The sequence below is a fragment of the Pararge aegeria genome, chromosome 17 (assembly GCF_905163445.1).
Source record: "Pararge aegeria chromosome 17, ilParAegt1.1, whole genome shotgun sequence".
NCBI lineage: Eukaryota > Metazoa > Arthropoda > Insecta > Lepidoptera > Nymphalidae > Pararge > Pararge aegeria.
In genome coordinates, this window is record NC_053196.1 from 17374765 (window position 1) to 17396913 (window position 22149).

Sequence of the window (22149 nt, forward strand, 5' to 3'; positions counted from 1 at the left end):
CCGACGCGCCGGCCGCGCCGGGCCGGGCGGAAGTGTCGCGGGCGCTACGGCAGGCGAGCGCGTCGGCGGCCGCGCCGCGTCGGCCTGGCGGCCATTGTCCGCGGGCACTGCTGGCTCACATCACCCACGCGCGCAGATCTGGGACAAGAAGAAAATCCCTTATCCACTCAAATTTCACTTTATTTTTGACTCCCGGCACGTCTGCGGCAGTGATCACTTAACAGCAGGTGACCTGCTAACTATATATAACGCTATAAAAATACAAGTAAATAGAATTATATTCATTATGCTCGTATGGTTATATAAAAGATATCATAGCTTAAACACACGTTTTAAAATTTGTCTTCATTTGTATAGAGTAATAAAGGCTGAACCGATTTAAATGGGACTTTCACAGATTCTGAAAGAGAGTTGGTAAAAAAAAGAAGGAAAACTGTCCGAGGTTATATGTACTAGGTGGTAATGAAAGTATCCGATAAAAGGTTTTAAAAAGGAACACTGAAAAAAATTTCGGGGATGGAAAAGGGATTTTGTAATATAGCTTTAAGATGTTTGAGATCATAATGCGTTTATGGTATGGCTGGAGATACACGATTGAGCTCTGCAAGGTAAGGATAAGGTAAGGGTGAAGACTTAATTGCTTAAAATGCATACAACTTAGAAAAAAATTAAGTAACAAAAGTTAGCGTGCTGCGATTCGAACTCGGCCCCCCGAAAATGAAGTCGGACCACTAAGTTTCCACCACTAACAAGCCTATCGCGGGTTACTAGGCTATCACCGCTTGGAGAAATTACAAAACAATAATTAGGGAGCTCACAGTGCATGTACACGAGGTGTGGAACAACGTCGCACAATACGCGTGACGTAACGATGGATAGACCGTGCCGTGATACAATGAGATACGAGTACGCCACTTGACCGGTAGATAACCGGTGGGTATTTCGATAAACTTCACCATTATATATGTCCTATGGCATTTTATTATGGCTTCTGATATAGATTTTATTTTCGTCCTGGGGGAAAGGGGCTGTTCGTGCGATTATATATCGCCCAAGAGATGGGCCCAAGAGAGTCATTAAGGGATAAATTTAAAGAAGTTAAAATAATGACGGTGCATAGTCAGTACATATTATATGAAAATTTAATAAATGTCCATTAAAATAATTCAAAATTTAAAAAGAAAATGCACTGAAACAATATAAATATTAGAAGCAAAAATAAACTCGTTGTGCAGTTTACTAGGCTACACAAAATTGCAAATTAATTCAAGGGCAATTGTATATTATTTTATAACAAATTACCAAATGAAATCTTTAAGATGTCCCTCAATAAGTTCAAAGTTTATATAAAACGTAAGCTTACAGGAAAATCCTATTATAATATTAAGGATTATTTAAACGATAAAAAAGCTTGGGTGTGAATTGCTCTAGCTTCATAGCTTAATATAAATATACAGGAAGACTTTGATAAAATTTGATAATAAATTTACCCGGCTTAGTTTGTTGTGGGCTCTTCTTAGAGCAGGGCGCGTTTGGAACCCTCGTAGCTTTAGATTGAAGTTGGCGAACGAAGTTAGCACCATCCCGTTACCATTATGTAATCAAATATGTATGAACGCCTACATGAATAAAGAAATTTTGGATTTTAATTTGAATTTTTGAATTAAAATGAAATCATTTACGTTTGCTAAAGATCCTAAGTCATGATAATATTGTTGAAACAATGGAACCTGCAAATCATCTGTGCCAGTTTGTTACTTCATATTCCGAGCTATAGTGACAATGATCAGAACAACGAAGTCGACAATGCAGGGTCTGAAAACTCTCAAAGTTTTTTCTTATTTCAAACGGCATCGATAGTTTAAGAGTCGTGAGTCTCGGTAAATTCACAGTAGAGTGTCCACGGTTTCGCTTGTTGGCGGAGCGCTGAGGAACCTTGTTGACATTGCGCGCCGCCCGGAGACGCCTGTTCAAAAGCACGTGATCGCCTCGTGATCGTGACACCTGGCGTTTGGCTGGTGTCATCAACATCATTAATAACAGATAATCCTAAAAATGCAGATTAATAAGGAAGTACACACATAAATTACACATGTGCCAGGTTAAACACTTCCACCCAGATTGTGTAAATACGCAGAGTCAAGTAACGTAACTTAGCAGTCTATCATTTGCAGAAGAGGTGTTATTATTTTATTATCGGCCATGTCTTTCGAACCAATAGGACCTGTGACCGTTGCTAAGACCATTGTACCTATAATTTACTTTTACCGTAAAATATATACTCATGCGAAAGTATGTATGTTTTATTTTTTTGGCATGGAGACCATAACATAGGCTTCTTTTTATCCCAGACGGTTCCCATGGGATTGTAACAAACCGTAATAAACGCGAACGAAGGTCGCGGGCAAAAGCTAGTTTGTAATAAATATGAATTTGAACTCAAGGCTCTACAAACAGATGGACGGCTGAAAGTTTACCAACTGAAACTCGAAGCCCTAATGTATCTCGTCACAACAGTAACACTTCACGAACATCACTCGAATTAGTGAATAAATACAGTTACGCTCTACTTGTATCCAACTACGAGTACTCAAAATGGTTTCGGAGCAGACACAATGCCTCGCAACAGCGGATCGGCAATAAACGAATGATCCCAAAACAAACGACAGCGTCGCAGCGGATGCGTAACAAGCATTACCCACTTCACAAGCAGCGACAACGGATTTGAGTTTCGATCCAATTAAAATTCATACAAACGACTTTCGCATCGCGCTGCGACTCAATTACGCGCCGAGTCGCCCGCGCGAGCGATCGCGGTGATGCCGGAACAAAAGCTCGCGCTCCAACAATTCGTTTGTTCCGCTCGGAGAGGAGCACGCAAATACTGTTCAGAGGGCGTCATTAGTTCACTACTGGGGAACTGAGTGGATACAATATTCTCGAACTACCCCAGGGCCACATTCAGTCCCCGTCATTGTTTTAACCGTCAAACGTCCACCTTTGGAAATATAGGTTCTCTGGATACATTTTTTTTAAAGAAAGTGTAGATTAAATTAAAATGCCCCGACACAAATATTCCTCATTTCTTTTTAATATAGTGTACATTATTTTAAAATTCAAGCCCTTAAATTTCAAACTCACACCGTGAGAAAAAATGAAATTCCCTTTTTTGTGGTGGCGGCCATCTTCGATTTGAAATTTAATAACTAATTCTAATGCATCTTTTTAACAATAAAACTGAAACCAAATCGCTCGCACACACGCACTCTTACAATCACACATACGTAAAACTTATAACACTTCACCGTGGGCGTTATATATTTTTCAATTGTATTCGATCTTGAATTGTAAACAAACCCTAAAGAAACAGCTGCCTCAGCAATCAAAAAATTTGGCAGTTTATTTTGCGTATTTTCACAGCTCAGAAGCTCTGTAACCGAAAGATATACGACAAACTCTATCACAGTTAGAAAATTACTGTGCTTCCCGCCGTCCTTTCAATTAACTCTATGCAAAAATCAAATTGATTGCTTACTGAGTTAGGGCAATAAGCAAGGTCAAACCAACACAGTTTTGCATTTCTAATAGCAGTAAGGATAAAATATGATCGTGGGGTTTGGAAATCGCTACAGGAGATCCATATACTAAGCAGTGCTGCATCATTTATTCCACGCGGGCGATATAACTAACTCAATATAAGATATACAATTTTATCTTTATTTTATCTACGAAAAGAATCTAAGTACTTTTCCTAGTTGTTAAATTTGAATTACAGCCAGTTACCACGCCGTACTCCATTCAATTGCCACGCAGTCTGATATCTCGCATATTTGATATGGAATGTTATCTAATTCTAAAAGCACAAAGTAAAAAATAATATTGAAAGATAATATTTAGTCCGATATTTTCGTAAATCTTTTGATTATGTAGAAATGTAATAAAATCGTAATTACATGAAGCTCCCTATCAGTAGAGGAATGTTTTTATTGCTCTCTCGCTTGGAAACCCCCCTCAAGGATTCTCGAAGTATCAATAACTGTTAAAAGGATCTACAAAATAAATAAGTTGAACTTGTAAACTTTACCTACTGAGTCGCACGCTGACTTATAACATATTAAACGTCAACAATTCTACATTAAATTAGGTTCTGAAATAATAACGTTAAAAATAGACCCACTTGAAGGCTATTTTTATGGTGGTAAGCTGAACAAACACACCATCGAAGTTCACGTAGTTTATAAAACTAGTCATGCATGAGCAGGGACAAATATATATATTTATATATATATTTATATACTACAACAATTTACCCATCGCCATCTAGCCCCAAAGTAAGCGTAGCTTGTCTACTTTTTGAATACTAAGATAACTGATGAATATTTTTATGAATAATATACATAAATACTTATAATATACGTTTAAATACCCAAACACAGAAAAACATTCAAGTTCATCACACAAAATATATTTACCAGTTGTGGGAATCGAAAGCACGGCCTTGGACTCAGATAGCGGGGTCGCTGCCCACTGTGCCAATCGGCCGTCATTCCCGTATAAGTTTAAAATCTATTTGCTACGTAGAACTTCGATATGTATAAAAGAAAGTTCGTTAATAGTTTTCCGATAGAAACTACAAGTTGAACGACTGACGTATTATGCAATAACACTGTAATCGCGATTAATCTAAAAAATAATTGTGTGACGTTACGGGCCTTGTTCACCTCCTATCCCCAGTCTTGGTCACTTCCTTACTTAATGTCAAGTGACAAAGCCAAATTGTGAATAAGCTATTCGATACTAAAGAGACGGAGGTAAAACTGACGCTTAGTTTGATAGCTATTCATAAATATCCCCGAGCATAACAGCTGTGATGGCCCGAGGCCCTGGTTTCGCTCGCATATGCTTTGGGTTCCTGCATTCATGTTGACATCTAAACAGACCAGTGTACAAATTTAGTTTTGAGACATCGAAGTGATGACGATCATATCAATTAATATCGTCTTTCAACACTATCCTCAAATAATACACTGCTGCGCTCCTATCTTACAGGAGAAGGTACAGAGCGTAATCCCACAACGCTGCTGACGATTCACCTATTTGGTTTTAAATTCGTTACTACTGCGAGTAAGAAAAAAATATGTGTGTCTCTACCGATAGAAGTGAAAACTAAAACTATGTACATATTTTATCACTATCTCCTATTTTATTAAACTATGTACATATTCACGCGTACAGACGCGAGTTCCATGATTTCTGTTCACGCAAAAAGACCTCAACGTAATTTTTGCAGTTTTAACTTCCAAAATTGCCACTACATTGAACTTGGAAATAATACTATACCGTGATCTGTTATGGAGTCAGACGGAGCAAAATATCAGGACAATCAGATAATAGCTCCGTCATATCTGTTATCAGCACCGCTGAGGAACTCACCCGGGAGACGAAATCCGCTTTAGTTTGTAGTTCAACAAGGGCTTACTCGTACGTTGGCATTGTTACTAACATTGATGCAGAGATGTCCGAATCAATAAAAATATCTATATCATTACATAAAAAACTGTACAAGAAAAATATATACTCGTTTCGGTTGTATCCAGCGACTCTCAGCGACTAGTTTAAGGTAGTAGCTGTTCCGCATAATATATCTAGCTTTAACCAGCGAATTCGTCCGCGTTTGTCTTTAAAGTTTACGTTTTGTAGGAGCAGTTTATTCGGGAGTTGAGTGGCATTTAATTAAGGTAAAGTTCTATAGATCATATTTTTATTTCGAATTTTTAAAATCGGGTGAACCTTATATTAAAAGAACCTTATATCTCCAAAAATAACTGGTTTGTTTAAGTTTGGTCCTTATTTTTTCAACCTATATAGGTTCTTAAAATACATAGGTACCCACCCAGTTCGGACGCAGCAATTTTTTTTTATGTAAATATTTTCATGAATTTCTAAAACACCATTTGGACACTATATAGTAGAGAATCGATGTCTAAAACATAATTTACTAAATAGCATCGCCAAGTGAGCTTTTTCATGCGCTATGTCCAATATTATTTGTCAATAATGGTAAATATTCCATGAAACTGTGTAGTCAAATAGACTAAAGTTGTCTAAAGCATATAATTAATATTGTTTTAAATGTTAATTATTTTTAAGAGAATTATCTATTGACATTCTCGCATTAATTATCGTACGGCAACATCTACCAGAAAATCCGGAAAACTGCATTTCGGGCTGTACATTACAGATAATGAAAGGCAAACCTTTTTAATTTTCAACAAAACGAGACGCACCAGTTGGTGTCAACAGACTACCGGTTTGATTCAAGGTTTCATTGTTTTATGTAGAGTATAGCGTACCTCAGGCTGGGACTAAACATTTCTTGAAAGAAGAACTTGTGAGGTTTTTCGGAAATCATTTATTACCCCAGGCTATAAAGTACGTTATGTCTGTCTCCAGAATTATTGACAGCCGAGTGGCGCAGTGGGCAGTGGCCTGCTTTGTGAGTCCAAGGTCGAGGGTTCGATTCCCACAACTGGAAAATGTTAGTGTGATGAACATTAATTGTTTTTCAGTGTCTGTATATTATAAGTATTTAAGTGTATTATATCCAAAAAAAAATATTCATCAGCTATCTGAGTACCCATTACACAAGCTACGCTTATTTTGGGTCTAGATGGCGATGTGTGTATTGGCGTAGTATATTTATTATTAACTATAGCTGCAGCTGAAATGTACGGGTAACAAGGTTTACTTTTTAAATCCCTCGCACCGCCCTTTGCATGATTCCCCAGATTAAAAATAATAATCTGCGCCAAATTTTAACATGATTGTGTGACAAACAACACGTTTGTTTTTATAATAATATAGAGTCAATTAGTAAGATCAAGTAAGCTCAGTATGAAACAGAGCATACAAACAGCGTTCATCACTAAGTTCGTGCCACCTTCAGTCCTTGGCTTCACTACAGGGCGTCGCAGGAGCGCACGGCGCACTCATTGCCCACGCCTGTCGTTGAACTAGAGGCAGTCTTCTCACTGGACTGCGAAGCCCAAGGTCCTGGGTTACCGAGCTTTTATAAAATCTCGATTCTTTATAAAATCCACACCACACAAAAGAGGAGGTCCGCAGTGAGACGCTATTAGTCGAAAGTTGCCAGTTAAAGTTAAAGCTATATTTTTAACATTAATTTAAAAAATTAATGTATCTTAATAGGCATAAATTATTGGCGTACCTGTATTATGTTCGTTAAGAGAACCATAGGGAATATGTCTCGTTTTGAAATTCCCTAACCTATTCAAAACTCGGAGATCTTAGAAACGATTCAAAATAAAAAGTTATGATAACAAATTCTAATTCTAAAATATTCGGTCAACGAGGTAGCATACCACGGTGCCATAGACACATACACCGGCAATATCACGCAGTGTGCATCATTTTTTGGCGGGAGACGAAAAGTTTTAAAAGTCTCACAAAAATGATGTCTGATTCATTATTGAGCTACAGCTGATCGATTCTATGTTATGTATGTTGTTAATAACATTAATTAATTTTGGCAATTTAATGAGTTTACCAAAGTACTTACAAAGTCACAACAAGCTCGCTATCGGTGTCTCCGGGCACTAAGAAGCAAAACAATATTCCAACAAACAGACACTGCACACACTGCACTGCACCGGTGCACTGGTTCACTGGCGGGGGCCCGAGCCCATCGCAGCTATCATCGCGGTCGCGGAAGTGTCGCGGCGTCGGTCGTCGGCAAAGTTTCCCGCGCGAGTGCTGCAGGGCGGCGGCGGCGGCGGGCGGCGCTCGGGGCGGGCGGACCACACTGCCGGAGCCGGCGGCGGGGCGGGGCGCGGGCGGCGGAGCGGGGCGGGCGCTCTTCGGGGAAATGTTGTCGGACGGCATCCCGCAGCGAGCGAGTGCGTGCACTCCGCTAATTGCGCTTTTAATGAACGCGACGAGCCCGCGACGCCTCAGCCGGCCCAGACCGCGACACACTGCCTTACAGTATTTTTAATTCTTCTTACCAGCTGTTGCTCGCTTTCTTAGTCAGCTCGAAAGTCCAAAGTCCATCCAAAAACCAAGTTTACTTGTTGCTTATTACGGGCGTAAAGGATGGACTAACAAATCATCAAACACACCTTCGCATTTATTATATTACTAAGGACGAGTAAGCACTCGGCTGCCATCTCTCGAAGGGTATGGCAGTTCTTTTAAACCCACTCCTGGAACGCTGGTGGTAAATAGCCACGGCCGAAGCCTCTTACCAGACAATAAGATGACTAGAAGGTGGTTAAGTTGCATACGGGTATTATAAAATCACTAGCTGTGCACTGCGGATTCATCTCCGCCAACTGCGGGTCGCAGCGTAGTGTTATGTAATCGCAAATGACCAACGACTTCAGTGATACAAATACCCGTGCCAGGGAGCCGCTCCAGAATACTGATGCGTGAACTAGCGGCAGCACCTGACTTTAGTCGATAGCAGTAGCTAAGGTATTTTTCCGTCATCACCTTACCTATCTAAACACTCATAGTTTCGTGCAGATTTAGTTCCGGCACCATACCCCTCCGACTGGTATGTTTCGAGAGTCGTAGAGGTACTGCAGTCCATTTTCCAACTCTATCTCGCTCTACATAATTCAAGATCTTAAGTGTTTGAGCTTTATCCACACGGAGAGTTACGTGAAATATAAAATAAACACCTACGTTGATTATTGTAACAATGCACCCCAAGCTAAGTTTAATGATCTGTTGGAATTTACTGACCGACCGTATTAGGTCAGTTTACTAATTCACCCGTCCATCTGTGTGTCTGTTTGAGCTCGACAACTTCTGATTTGAGGAACGTTAAAAATCCAAAACCAAAAATAAAATTATAAGCACAAAATAGAAATGTTCCACATTTACTTTCTTTTCATTTACCCCAGTTTATGACGTATCATCTGTAGAGCACAATCATTTTGAAGTAGTTTTTGGCCACGACTTCTGGCTGCTGTCCGAGCTGTTACCACCAGGCAGGGCCATCGATTCTAAACTTACTGCGAACCACTGATGAGATTATAGCAAGACATTGAGAGAAAGCGTCTGAAATAAATCAACAGAAGGGGTGGGGTTTTTCATGAGGTCTAGACTTCACACATCTTTAGCCACTCAGCAAACTAAAGTCAGCATCTATAATCCTGACCTTGCACCTTCAGATTTCCACCTGTTTCGGTCTCTTCAGAATTCTTTAGGCAGTGTCAGGTTAATATCACGAGGGGACTGCCAAGACTACTTGTCGCGGTTTTTTGATCAGAAGCCCCTACATTTCTAAAGCAATAGAATTATGTCCCTACCTGCAAGATGGCAAAAAATTTTCGAACAAAATGGTACCTACATACTCTAGTTAAATTTAAATAAACTACATTAAAAAATGTTTTGAATATTCTTAAAAAATGCGAGAAAACTGTTTCCCCAACCTAATAGATAGGTCATGTGCAGGAAAACTCTGTTTCTGAGAAAATATGCAATTCATACGCAATGTTCATAACGTTTTGCGTCAAGCGTCCACGTCATCACTTGCGTTTTGGTTTCCAGTGAAAAAATCGGTCACTGCCGTAACCGGACACCGTTAAACGCCCACTATAACCGGTAACATACCAATCGTAAATTAATAAATAAGTGCATGGTTCAGAACCCTAAATATCAACCAAATCAGTTTAGAATCATAAAATAGAATTGAAGTATGGAAGTAAGTAAGTAAGTGTGTATGTTTTAAAAGTTCTTTAAATAGCAATTGTACGAGTAGCATAATCAAAATGCTCTAAGTACCCGTTTACGCTACAATACAGTATCACCGTTTGTAGTTAACCAAAATCTTGCAATTCGGATAGGGGTGGAACTTGAACTAATCGTATTAAATAAATTCAATCGCAGTGGATTTTTCGCGCCATAAACGTAACTGCACGATCGATGTTTTTGCACCGACACCCTCGCGGCAAAAATATCGATCGCTCATCATCGCTCGCCGGAACAAGCACGCGGCCAGACGCCGCTGCGGCCCGCGTCCCGTGGCCAGCCGCCGCTGTGGCCCGCGACCCGTGGCCACGGCAACACAAGTCCCAATTACAATGGACGAAGTACTACTATTAACTCCAATTCTAACATTATTCCTGGCAGGAGTACCCGTATCCCTTTGTACGAATTTTACAGATTCAACCACGAAATTCGACCAGGACTTTCTCCGTTACAAGCATATCTCGAACTAAATCTATATTTTTAAAAGTCAGAAACATACAAATTGAGACAGAACAGACAGAACACCCAGTTTGACAACCTTCGTATTGTACACTCACGTGTACCTGAACAAACCGTTTTTGTTATAAGACTTTGCTACATAGACATTTGGGAACTAAACTTAATAATGTCAGATATCTTTTTAAAGCATTTGTTGATGTCAATATAATTATTCCCGCAAATGTGTCCGTGGGTATTTTATTCTAAATACCGATGCGATTTAATACAGAATGCACTCTGTGTTTCGAAGAGACAACAGTAACTAGTAAACTAGAATATTCGATCGATCATAAATCGATCGCAAACGCGTCCAATCATATAAGTTCAATAATTCAAATTCAAAAATAGTTTATTAATATTGGCCTATAACAGGCACTTATGAAGCGTTTATACACATATGTTACTGTTAGCCTACCAATTCTTTGTTTCTCAGTACGTACGTACTGCTACATGGCCGCACCAGGCTAACGCTTTGTTCAAACAGCGCCACGCGCCGCGGCTTGCGCCAAATCCCTTCCGCAAATCGCTCATCAGATCTCCGATCTCGACAGCGTCGCAGCGGAGGCCTGCGAGTACAATCATCCAAAGTAATTAAAATTGATGTGTAGGTATCCCAGCGGTGGTAGCCTAGTGGTTAGGAGTCCCAGTAAACCAACTTTGATGCCGGTGCCTAGCTCTTACTTTTCAGAATGCTCCATAATTTTCTCAAAGGGGCGTGAAGTCTACCAAACCGCACTTGGCCAGCGTAATGCACTAAAGCCTTTAAGCCTAACTAATCTTTATCCTTCTCCGTGCCGTGCAGCGCGCTCATGGGTTAGAGACGTTCATGATGACGAGGAGACCTGAAATAACGATAACTAACTTTAGTAAAATCACCAGCATCTTGCTGACCCACAGCCGCGAGCACGAGCCTGCTGCTGTCTTATAGGTAACTTCGGTAAAAGGAATTTTGTCAGTCTGTCCATCCGTTCGTTATTGTCAAAGACTTGTTTGTAACATAATGTTATGTCGATGGAAGGCGTTCTTATCAAATAGAGCTATTTTAAATAAATCATAAGAAAGCGAGGTAATGTAATGCGAGGTCATACTTCGAGGTGAACCCGTAGTTTTATTACTCTAGACACAGCTTCATACTTGCGCCTTAACTACTGAATGAAGTAACACATTACGACGACGATTAACTCGTGTCCAATCGCTTACAGCAGAGGATGCTACAGCGAAACAAACAATCTTTCCCGACTGATCGCTCTGCCGCGTTAACACTCGTAACAAACTAATAAAATAGAAACATAAATTAGTTATTAGATTGTGAGTATTGACTGTAAATGAAATCGTTTACGCCAGACCAGAATAACTTTACCGCCGGCCTTACTACACCATCAGATCCAATCCAATAAAAATAATTACATCGAAACCTATGAAACCAGCTTAACTATATTTAGCGATAAAATCAACATTATTCCAATTTCAATAATTTGTACTTGAGACGTGTGTACACTAGTTGGGTGGTGGTAATCAAAATACTTTAATTCTTGTGAATAAATTATTATTAATAATTTATTCACAAGAATGTAGGTACATAGAGTTTTTTAAATATTTAATTACCACAATATCAAAAATGTTACAGTTATGAGATTAAATTAAGGAAGTACTCAACAATTAGGGGGGTAAGGGGGAAAACGGCAATACCATCTAGTCGGCCCCAACTGTCAACCGGGGCTCTGACGACCGAGCTGTGGCGGTATATCCACACGCCTGACTGGGCAACAAGCCAGAAGAGGTTTCAGTAACCTTAAGATCAAAATAATCTTAAAAAGCACTGGAGCAGAAGGCAAGGGGAAACCACTGCTACTAATATTCCCAAGAAAGTCATTACGAAGGTACAAACTGAGAGAGCACGATCGCCATGCGAACCGCTTAGCAACCGGCGCCGCTTTGCTTCCGGGGCAAGCGGTGGGAAATGTGCTACCGGCCACGGGCCAGTAGGAGACCAGGCTTCCCGTGGAAATTCAGCTACTGGAACATTTGTCAAACTTCGTCAAATTCATACAATTGGAACTTGGAATGTACGCGGCTTACTGAGCACTGGGAAGTTAAATATTTAAGAGAAGGAGATATCCAGATGCCGCCTGAATATCTGTGGTCTTAGTGAAACACACTGGAAGGGCAATGGTTATTTTCTTACCGACTCCTATGCCGTATTCTGTTCTGGAAATGATGACAGTAGCAAAAACGGAGTTGCGCTACTAATACCTGCACGGCAGAGGAACTGTGTAACTGGGTATGAAGCAGTAAGTGACCGAATACTTAGCATCAAATTAAAAGCATCACCAGTGAATCTGAATATAGTGCAGTTGTATGCCCCCACTAGCACTGCAAGCGACGAGATCATAGAGAAGTTTTATGCTGAACTAGAGGCTTACATTTGTAAGGTCCCAAATAGAGAAACTCTAATAGTAATGGGCGATTTCAATGCGAAAATTGGAAAGCACTGCCACCTGCTTAGCCATTACGTTGGAAAATTTGGGCTCGGAGAACGCAACGAAAGAGGGGAACGTCTCGTACAATTTGTCAACGAAAATGACATGGTGATAGCAAATAGCCTATTCCAACAACATCCTCGAAGACTATATACTTGGACCTCACCAGATGGTAAATATCGCAATCAAATAGATTACATCCTTATTAGGTCGCGGTGGAAGACATCAATAAGAAACACGCACACGTTACCCGGTGCAGATTGCGGGTCAGACCACCAACTCTTGATCTCGAAAGTTAAACTCAAACTAAGAGCGGCTCGAAGTTTCAGAATCCAGAGAAGAATCGAAGTGCAAGATAGTTCTAAGTTTTATGTTGTTGCAAAACGGAAATGGGCCGAATGGGCTGTAGAAAAAAATGTAACCGAGGAACCTGATGTGCTATGGGACAGAACAAAAAATTTGATTCTGGAATCGGTTTCGATTTCTGGATTACCAGTGGTAACACAGAAACGTCAACATTGGATGACTAAACTAAACTTCAATGGGGTTCTCATGTGAATAGTTTATCGAACAGGCTTCACGGTTCTGCATCGGTAAAACAAATACGCATTTATGGCGGACGTAGAAACTGCTAAGCTATTCGATTTTAGTTACTTTCACAGCATTATGTCATATGGAATTTTACTTTGGGGTAATGCTGCTGATATTAGCACTATTTTCGTGCTGCAGACGAGGGCTGTTCGTGCGATCTACAAAATAGGTCCGAGAGAGTCATTGAGAAACAAATTTTAAGATTTTAAAATAAAGTATAGTGTATAGTGAGTACATATTTTTTTAATTTATGACAAAATGTGGCTGAAATAATTTGAGTATTAGCAGTAAGAATAAACTTGCAGTGCAATATACTAGGTAACATATAATTAATAATTCATTTAAAGGAAATTGCATACAATTCTACAACAAACTACCATCAAAAAATATAGACATTTTAGAGATGTCCCTTAAAAAGTTCAAAGTTTATTTTAAACGAAAGCTTATGGAAAAGTATAAAGTACAACATAATCGATAAATAAGCTCTAACCATGTTGCTTATGTAATAATTTTAAATGACAATGTGAGATGGTAATAAAAAAAACACGCGGGTTTGGAACCCTCGTAGATTTAGTTATACTCGTAAGTTGACGATAATGGCCATCATCTCACTATCGTGTAGGTACACATTTCTCATTGAATGTACGCGTCATATTAAGTTCGGGCTATATGGGCTTGAAATAAGATATTTTTGACTTTGACTTATTTTAATTTTTTGCTCTACGATTATATCGTTGTATAAATAAGTTTTTCACGTCTCGGGAATCTCGCTATGGGCCCCGAGAAGTAGAGAAGTTTGCAGAAGTGAGCAGTGGCCACAACACTTACAATTTTGAGATAAATCAGTATGTTGATATTTTTTAGATACGTGGCTCCGTATTATATTATTTTATACTCGTAGTGTATCTACGAGATATAATGGCGAGGTAAAGAACAACATGTTTCCCTTCTTATGCTGCACATAAGAAGATAAGAATGAATCGAGGCATCTCAAATAAAATATATGGCAATATGGTATATTATTTATTTGCATAAGTAAGCCCGTCAGGCGGCAGACTCGCACGCGCGCGGGCCGGGGCCCAGGCACGCGGCGTACGCCATTAGGTGCGGCAGCTGGCTCTGCTCGAACACGCCCGTGAACATGCTCGCCTGCGGCCCGCGCGCGAACACGCCCACGTCCTCGCCGCCGTGCGTCTCGGACGCCAGCGGCACGTCGGCGTGACTGCGCCACCGCGCCGACCCTGCACCGGACGCCTTGTCTTTTGGTATTCATTGCGAAGTCGGTGGAACTCGAAGCCACCTTCCCACAACTTACGAACATATTCATTGGTAGCAATCCAACCGGCAGATAAATATATATCCAATCCAATCTGAGCACTGACGGGGGTGACCGTGGCCAATTCAGTCAAAACGGGAGGTACGATTTCCGCAAGGCGTACGAGTACCATGGAATTAAAGATGAAGTCGTACGCCAATTTTTTCCCTATATATATTTGCTCTAATAGATATTTACAGTTCTTTCTGTAGAAAACAACATCGTGAGAAAAGATATTGGGATCAATTATGCTACGAGTATAAGGTCCGTCTCCACATGGATAGTTATAACCGCTTACGATAGTCTGCGTCCTGCGTGACGTCCGGTCGTCGATCTCCCGCGTGTACGCGATGGCCGGGCCCGTTGGTGTAAGACAGCGTCATGTAGGGCGCGCCGTCGTCGCCGACGTCGTCCGAGGGGCCGAGGATGTCGCCGCCGCGGTGCGTGTAGCCATTGAAGGCCATGACGTGCGCGTGGTCGGCCGTCACCACCAGCAGCGAGTCGGCCTCGTCCAGCAGCGCGGCGGCGCGCGCCACGGCCGCGCTCAGCTCGATGGTCTCGTCCAGCGCCAGCGCCGGCTGGTTGTCGTGGTGCGCGTGGTCGATGCGGCCGCCCTCCACGAACAGGAAGAAGCCCTTCTCGTTGCGGCCGAGCGCGCGGATCGCGGCCTCCGTCAGCTCCGCCAGCGTCGGCTCCGACTGCGCATCGGCCTCCAGGTGATACTGCAGGTGGCTGCCCTCGAACAGGCCCAGCAGGTACTCCGGCGGCGAGGCGCTGGCGGCCAGCAGCTGGTCGCGGTGCCACACATACTGGTGGCTCGCGTTGCGCGCGACCTTGTCCGCCCGCCACTCGTCGATGAGCCGGCGCCCGTCTCGCCGCCGGCCACGCGTGCCCTCCTCGTCTACGGTGTCTTCCGGCAGGAACTCGCGTCGTCCTCCGCCTAGAATAACCTGTGATGACAAAGATTAGACTGGATGGTGTTTTCATCATGTGTCATACTATCTGTCTATATAATAATGTCGTTGTATATTGTTAAACAGCCTATCGCAAAGATTTATTGCGAGAGCTGGCCTCTTTAACAGTTTGTACACAAACCGGGCCGGATCTCGAGACAGTACTAATTGATATTCAGATAATTATTTGATTATTTCGCCGCAACCAAAGTAACCGACGTAGCTCTTAGGGCTAGCACGCTGAAGTTGCAGTAGGCTGGCAGGTACCCTTTAGATACAGAAGACTGGGAGTATAAAGAGTTGGCACTGCTTAAAAGAGGCCTGAAAGAGGATGTCCAGCAGTTGATGTATATTGGCTGACGACGATGAAAGGTGATTTGAATAGACCTCATTTATGTATACCTTAAACTGATTCCCAGGGTAGGAGTGCACGAGTTGGTAAGCGATGTCGGGACACTGCTCCGGGTCGTGGCCGTCGGCCCGGACGTCCGCGTCGCTCTCCCAGTCGCGGTCAGCGACGTGTGCGTAGGCGCCGCTGGGCGACGCGTGCGTGACGCGCGTCGTCGTCACGATGCCTGCGGACACGGGCCGGTTAGCAGGAGGCAAGTGTCGCGGGCGTGTCGCGGCGGAGCACGAGCTCACGGCACTGACCGGCGTCGCGCCCGTCCTGCAGCGCCCAGGCCGCGATGGACTGCACGTGCGCGGCGCGCTCGGCGGACGCGGCGCAGTCGCGGCGCGGCACGGCAGCCGTGACGCCGATGGTGCCCAGGTTGGTCTTGACGCCGCACAGGTAGGCCGTAGCCGTGCACGCCGAGTCCGGGATTTGAGAGTCCACGCAGTATGTCTGCACCAAACGTTATGGTTTCTTTTTTATATTAATAGTAAGTATGCTTAGTTAACAGTATATTTATAATACGCTTGTAAGTCGCGTGTAGTCGTTAACGTATCCATTTCGACAGCTGGTTCGGTTCAGCTTCTTCAAGTGCAAATATAATCCTAAAGGAAGGAGGAAAGTCTACTTCGATGCACAGAGTGCGGTCAGCGTTCAGAGCGCGCACCTTGGCCAGGCCGACGCTGGGGAAGGCCTCGAAGGCCAGCTGCGCCTCCTCGCCCGGGCGGCCGGCGCGCTGGCCCAGCAGCGCGCGCGCGGCCGCCAGCGTGGGCACGGACATGCCGTCGCCCAGGAACAGCACCACGTTGCGCGCCGCGCCGCCGCCGCGCGCCAGCGGCCGCCGCGCCGCGATGGCCGCGCGCGCCTCGCCCGCCCAGAAGTCGGCGGTGGCCTCCTGCGGATTCACCGGAGCCCAATGGCGCAGCAGATTGCGAGGACTCCTGTGGTATTCATCGTGCCCTACGACAAATTTAAACGACAGTTTAACAACTGTCGTTTAAATTTGTCGTATAGTCTGTCGGTATTCAGACAATAATGGAATAATGCATGTTAGTTTACCGTTTACCCTGTTTCTTTTTTATATTAACGATTTACCTGACATTACCGATCATAATATGTTTAGTTCTATTCGCTGATGATATTTCAATTATTGTGACGTGCAATAATAATAAAACTAATACATTTGAATTTGACATTAATTTCACTATAACATTAATAATTGAATCCCTTGAAAATAATAATTTACACATTTATATAAATAAAACAGCACGTTACTCTTTCTAATATTATAAATGCGAAAGTGTTTTTGTTCCCTCCGTAACGCCCTAGCTAAGCAACAACTAAACTTGACATTTGGCACAGACTGAAAAAACTGAGGCTTTTTATTTCGAGAAAACGAACAGTTCCGTGATAATCTTTTACAATTAAAATACTGCTCTAGAATATGGCACGTTGATGAGGCATGCAGTAGGCTGAAGGTCTGGCACTCATACTGCTTCTACAGTATACCATGGAATTGTCTCATCCATGCTACGTTATGGTTTTATAGTGTGACAAAATAGAACCAACGTTAACATGGTATTATTAGTCAAAAAAATGCCTTAGAGCTATCCTAAGCATCGCTCCGATTCTTTCGGTTTTTACTGGATTAAATTTAAAGTTCCAGATCTTTAACCTTTTTTCCATATTTTTTTTTTTTTTTACTACACATGGGTTTACACTACAACTTTATGTTTCTCAATTTTGTAGTTCCTAAGCTTGTTTCAGTGTATAATCTGTTGGTGAACCTAATAAATAAATTTAAAAAAAAAAAAAATTTAAGAAATTTTAAAGTTTCATAATTTGCTCGTATGTTTTCAAATCCAAATAAAACATTTTTATTTCCGTTCACATTTGCTCACGTTGTTCACGTTCTAAGAAAGAAAGGCAAACTTGATTTTAGAAAACCGCACTATTTAGCAAAAACTGGAAAAGCAATAGTACAAAAAATATTTTGAAATTTCTATTTTATCTGTTTTTCTGTCATTTTTACATTATTGCATTATTAATAATGTAAAAATGTTATAATCTTATATTTGCTACACATTTTCAAACAGTTACAGTGTGAAGTTTTGGTAAGAAAAAGTAGTGTTTTTTTGAGCTTGAACAGCTTCTTTAGTTGCAGAGGTAAGTAGGACCATTAAAGTCCCAAAAAAAATCTCTTTATAATTACCATCGCGGCCATAACAATTGTAAAAATAAAAAAGTAAAGATACCATAATATGTTTTTAAGAAAAAGGTAGAGCAAAATTTAGAGTGCACCAAATTTTAAACTTGCAACTTGTGTTTATAGGTACGAGTACCTAAAACGCAACCTGCTCCATCACTGAGAGGTTGATGACTTAACTCCAAGCTACTAAGACGCTCGCCCGTGGGGAATGGTTGAAAGTAAAGGTGTTAAAAAAATAAATCATAGAGCGACAAATACCTAATTTCTGTCTGTAATACCTAATTTCGAGCCAGTATTTTGTTATTCGTGACAATAAAAAAATATGGCGATCCGTAGCCGAACATGCTAACTTTCTCGACGACTATCATTCCGGTTGTTACCGCGTCTAGCGCTTCTGCCTTCTTCTTAAACTTGAAATATTCATTCAATTATTATTAAATTAAATAACAATAATATTGCTCCAGTTTTCCTCTATTTCTTACCAAGCGACTGTTGGACGACGAGCAGAAGGAAGATCAAGGTCAGCATGCAGACTTTTAGTTTCACCATATTATTTTCGCACTCTCCGACACATAAATTAGATGCTTTTTATTCACGTTTACACTTTGAAAAGTATCAGCAGGCACTGATCTTCTCTCAGTGCATAAATATCATCTGTCAATATAATCTCGAATATATTAACATTGATAACGGAGATGGCATGATATCAAGGAGGTGATACCATTTACTCTGCGACTTATTTATCGTCACACATCGAAGCCGCATTTATATGTAGTATTCCACTTTTATCACCGTCATCGTCAACCCATTTCAAGCCCACGGGTCTCAAAATAAGAAATTTGTAAAGCAGCAGTCTACCACGCTGGCCGACCGTGGATGGAAATTTCTCATCATTTATTACTCACAATCCATGTTTTTCGCTTAAACAAGTGATGTAATATCGCTTGAAATTCATACAACTCCGAAAAGTTTCATGGCGGGGATCGGTACCCCAGAAAGGGAAGCCGAAGTTTCACCGCTTTTTTATTTCTCCTTCCTACTTTTCTTTTCCTTCTGTTCCTGGGCCGTCTCCTTACTTGGTTGGCCAGAACCATCCGTTGTTCGTGTGGCCGCAGTGCGCTGGATCGCTCCAGCCAGCCGAACTCACTCCAGAGGCTTAGCAGGACGCCCAGGACGCCGATTGCTTTATGGATTGTTGGTGAGGAGCCAAGGTGTGTTGCGCGTTGTTTTGCTACTCCATTGCATTGGAGCATTACGTGTATCATTGCTTCATTTGTCTCCATGCATGCTCTGCACAAAGAACTGTCAGTTATACCTAAAATGGAAAGGTGTTCTTTTGATGGGCAGTGCCCTGTTATCATATCTACAACTGTCCTTAGTTTAACCCGATTTAGTTGCAGTAATTTGCACATTCCATTAGTATTCTTTGAAACAATTTTTTATAACAAATTACATATAGTATAACAAAGATTAACCTGTGACCTAAGATAATAAAACTAGAAACTATGATAATATCTGAGTATCAAAAAATCTCTTAAACCCCTAGATAACATATAAAAGAATGATAAATGTGACAAGTAATAACAAAAAATGCATCTTATGAACTTCAACAGCAACCCCAGCATAACACCTAGCCACTGCCCGGCACAGACATGATCTCTCTTAGCAGAGCATTCTGGAGCTTAAATCCACCACATGTAGGTAAATGGGCTTGGAGTAACTAATTTTGTCCAGATCATTAACAAACATTTTTTACTTCCTTGAAAAATATTGTGTAATAAACTGAGTAAGAATAAACATTCAAATACCACAAATTACACATAGACTTTCAAATGAAAAAACAACTAGCAAAAAATAATAAAATTAAGACTACTTAAAAAACATGAACAAGATAAGACATGACAAATCTCAGTACAGGGTGCATTGTAACAAATGCCTCATACCCATAATAAAAATAATAATAAGCCCAATCAAAAAACATTATATTATATTTTATATTGTTTAAATGTTGAGCAGGTAAGAAATGAATAGGGCTAGTATCATCACGACGCACTAGGATACGACAATGCTTGACCCAAGTATATTTATTATTTACAGTTCATCTCCAGGGCACGTTTCGTCATAGTCGTAGAATAGTGACGGATCTGATATATGTCAAACTTTACAGGGCAGCCATTTAAAGTTAGTTTTTGTTAGCTTTTTGACATAACTTTTTTGATTCTAAATCTGTAATAATGAAAATTGGAATACAAGACAAAAATAGGAATTGTTTTAGAATAGAATAAAAATAAAAAACTTATAATTATTTAGTTTTCCAGAAAAATCACATGCTTCATTAAGTCAAGTCAAAAATATCTTTATTCAAGTAGGCCCACAGGTGGCACTTTTGATGCGTACATAAGAACCACACGGTAGTGAGATGATGGCGATAACCACATTCGTAAACTTAAAACTAAAGCTACGAGGGTTCCAAACGCGTCCTGGTCTAAGAAGAAGCCCACAACAAACTTAGCCGGGTGTTTTTTTTTTTTTTTTGTTATCACCATCTCACAATGTCATTTTAAATTATTAGAAGAGCAACCTGGTTAGAGCAATAATTTACACCCAAGCTTTTTTATCGTTTACGTAGTCCTTTATACTATAATAGGACTTTTCTATAAGCTTACGTTTAATACAAACTTTGAACTTTTTAAGAGACATCTCCAAGATGACAATTGGTAGTTTATTGTAGAATTGTATGCAATTTCCTTTAAACGAATTATGAATTTTATGTAACCTAGTATATTGCACTGTAAGTTTATTCTTACTTCTAATGTTTAAATTATTGCAGTCACATTTTTTCTTAAATTTAGAAATGTTTTTATGAACGTACATTAAATTTTCAAATATGTACTGACTATACACTGTCATTATTTTAAAATCTTTAAATTTATCTCTCAATGACTCTCTCGGACCCATTTTATAGATAGAACGAACAGCCCTCTTCTGCAGCACGAAAATAGTGCTAATATCAGCAGCATTACCCCAAAGTAAAATTCCATATGACATAATGCTGTGAAAGTAACTAAAATATACCAGTCTCGCAGTTTCTACGTCGGTCATATGGCGTATCTTCTTTACCGCATAGGCAGCAGAACTAAGCCTGTTCGATAAATTATTTATGAGGGCCCCATTGAAGTTTAGAATCTAACGTTATTCCTAGAAAAACTGTCGTATCCTCCAGTTTCAGTTCCTCATTATTAAGTAGTACAGTGGTTTTCACGTGTTTAACATTAGGTAAAGTGAATTTTATACACTTGGTTTTTTTTCCGTTAAGAACCAAATTATTAGCTTCAAACCACTGTACCACTTTAGCGAGAGAGTTGTTTACGTCGTCAAAAGCTAGTTCACGTCGATTTATTTTAAAAGTCAGTGATGTATCATCGGCAAACAGAACTATCCCGTGTTTGTCCTTGGCAAGGTAAGGAAGGTCATTAATGTAAATAAGGAACAGAAATGGTCCTAATATAGACCCCTGTGGGACACCTATTTTCATAACAGATCCATTAGACCGTTTTCCATTCATTTTACTATGGACTCAACAAAGTCACATAGTATTATCCTATATCGTTCTTCGTAAAGTTACTGTTCAAAGAATGATGGATGTTACTTTCCGATAATGTTCTATCAACTTACTGAGTAATATTTTGGCGGATGTTATCTGCCATATTCTATTTTGACCAGGAGGACTGTTATTAAATAGGTAAGTTGATACGATATCAACTTACCTATTTAATAACAGGTTGGGGTAGGTAGAGTATCTTAAATAAAGCATACAATTTTGGCTGTACTTTTTTTGTAATCGGTATAATAAAAAAAAATCCTTATCAAAAAACATCATTCTCTTACTATAAAAATAAGTGACGGCATTTACTGAAACTTGTACTGAAAATATC

At 40.7% G+C, this 22149-nt stretch overlaps 2 protein-coding genes and 1 pseudogene across 2 annotated transcripts; 1 reads left to right on the forward strand and 2 right to left on the reverse strand.

Moving 5' to 3' along the window:
* Window position 1: 1 nt before the first annotated feature.
* On the reverse strand, window positions 2-7902 carry LOC120631281. Its single transcript, XM_039900765.1, has 2 exons — window positions 7580-7902; window positions 2-138 (listed from the first exon to the last, which is right to left on the reverse strand). The coding sequence occupies exons 1-2, from the start codon at window positions 7900-7902 to the stop codon at window positions 45-47; spliced, it is 417 nt and encodes a 138-aa protein (XP_039756699.1). The 3' UTR covers window positions 2-44.
* A 1822-nt stretch (window positions 7903-9724) lies between these two features.
* On the forward strand, window positions 9725-13313 carry LOC120631282 (annotated as a pseudogene).
* A 1077-nt stretch (window positions 13314-14390) lies between these two features.
* LOC120631284 (membrane-bound alkaline phosphatase-like) lies at window positions 14391-19479 on the reverse strand. Its single transcript, XM_039900766.1, has 7 exons — window positions 19291-19479; window positions 17897-17918; window positions 16673-16965; window positions 16266-16458; window positions 16017-16189; window positions 14960-15611; window positions 14391-14587 (listed from the first exon to the last, which is right to left on the reverse strand). The coding sequence occupies exons 1-7, from the start codon at window positions 19477-19479 to the stop codon at window positions 14391-14393; spliced, it is 1719 nt and encodes a 572-aa protein (XP_039756700.1).
* Between the last annotated feature and the right edge of the window lie 2670 nt (window positions 19480-22149).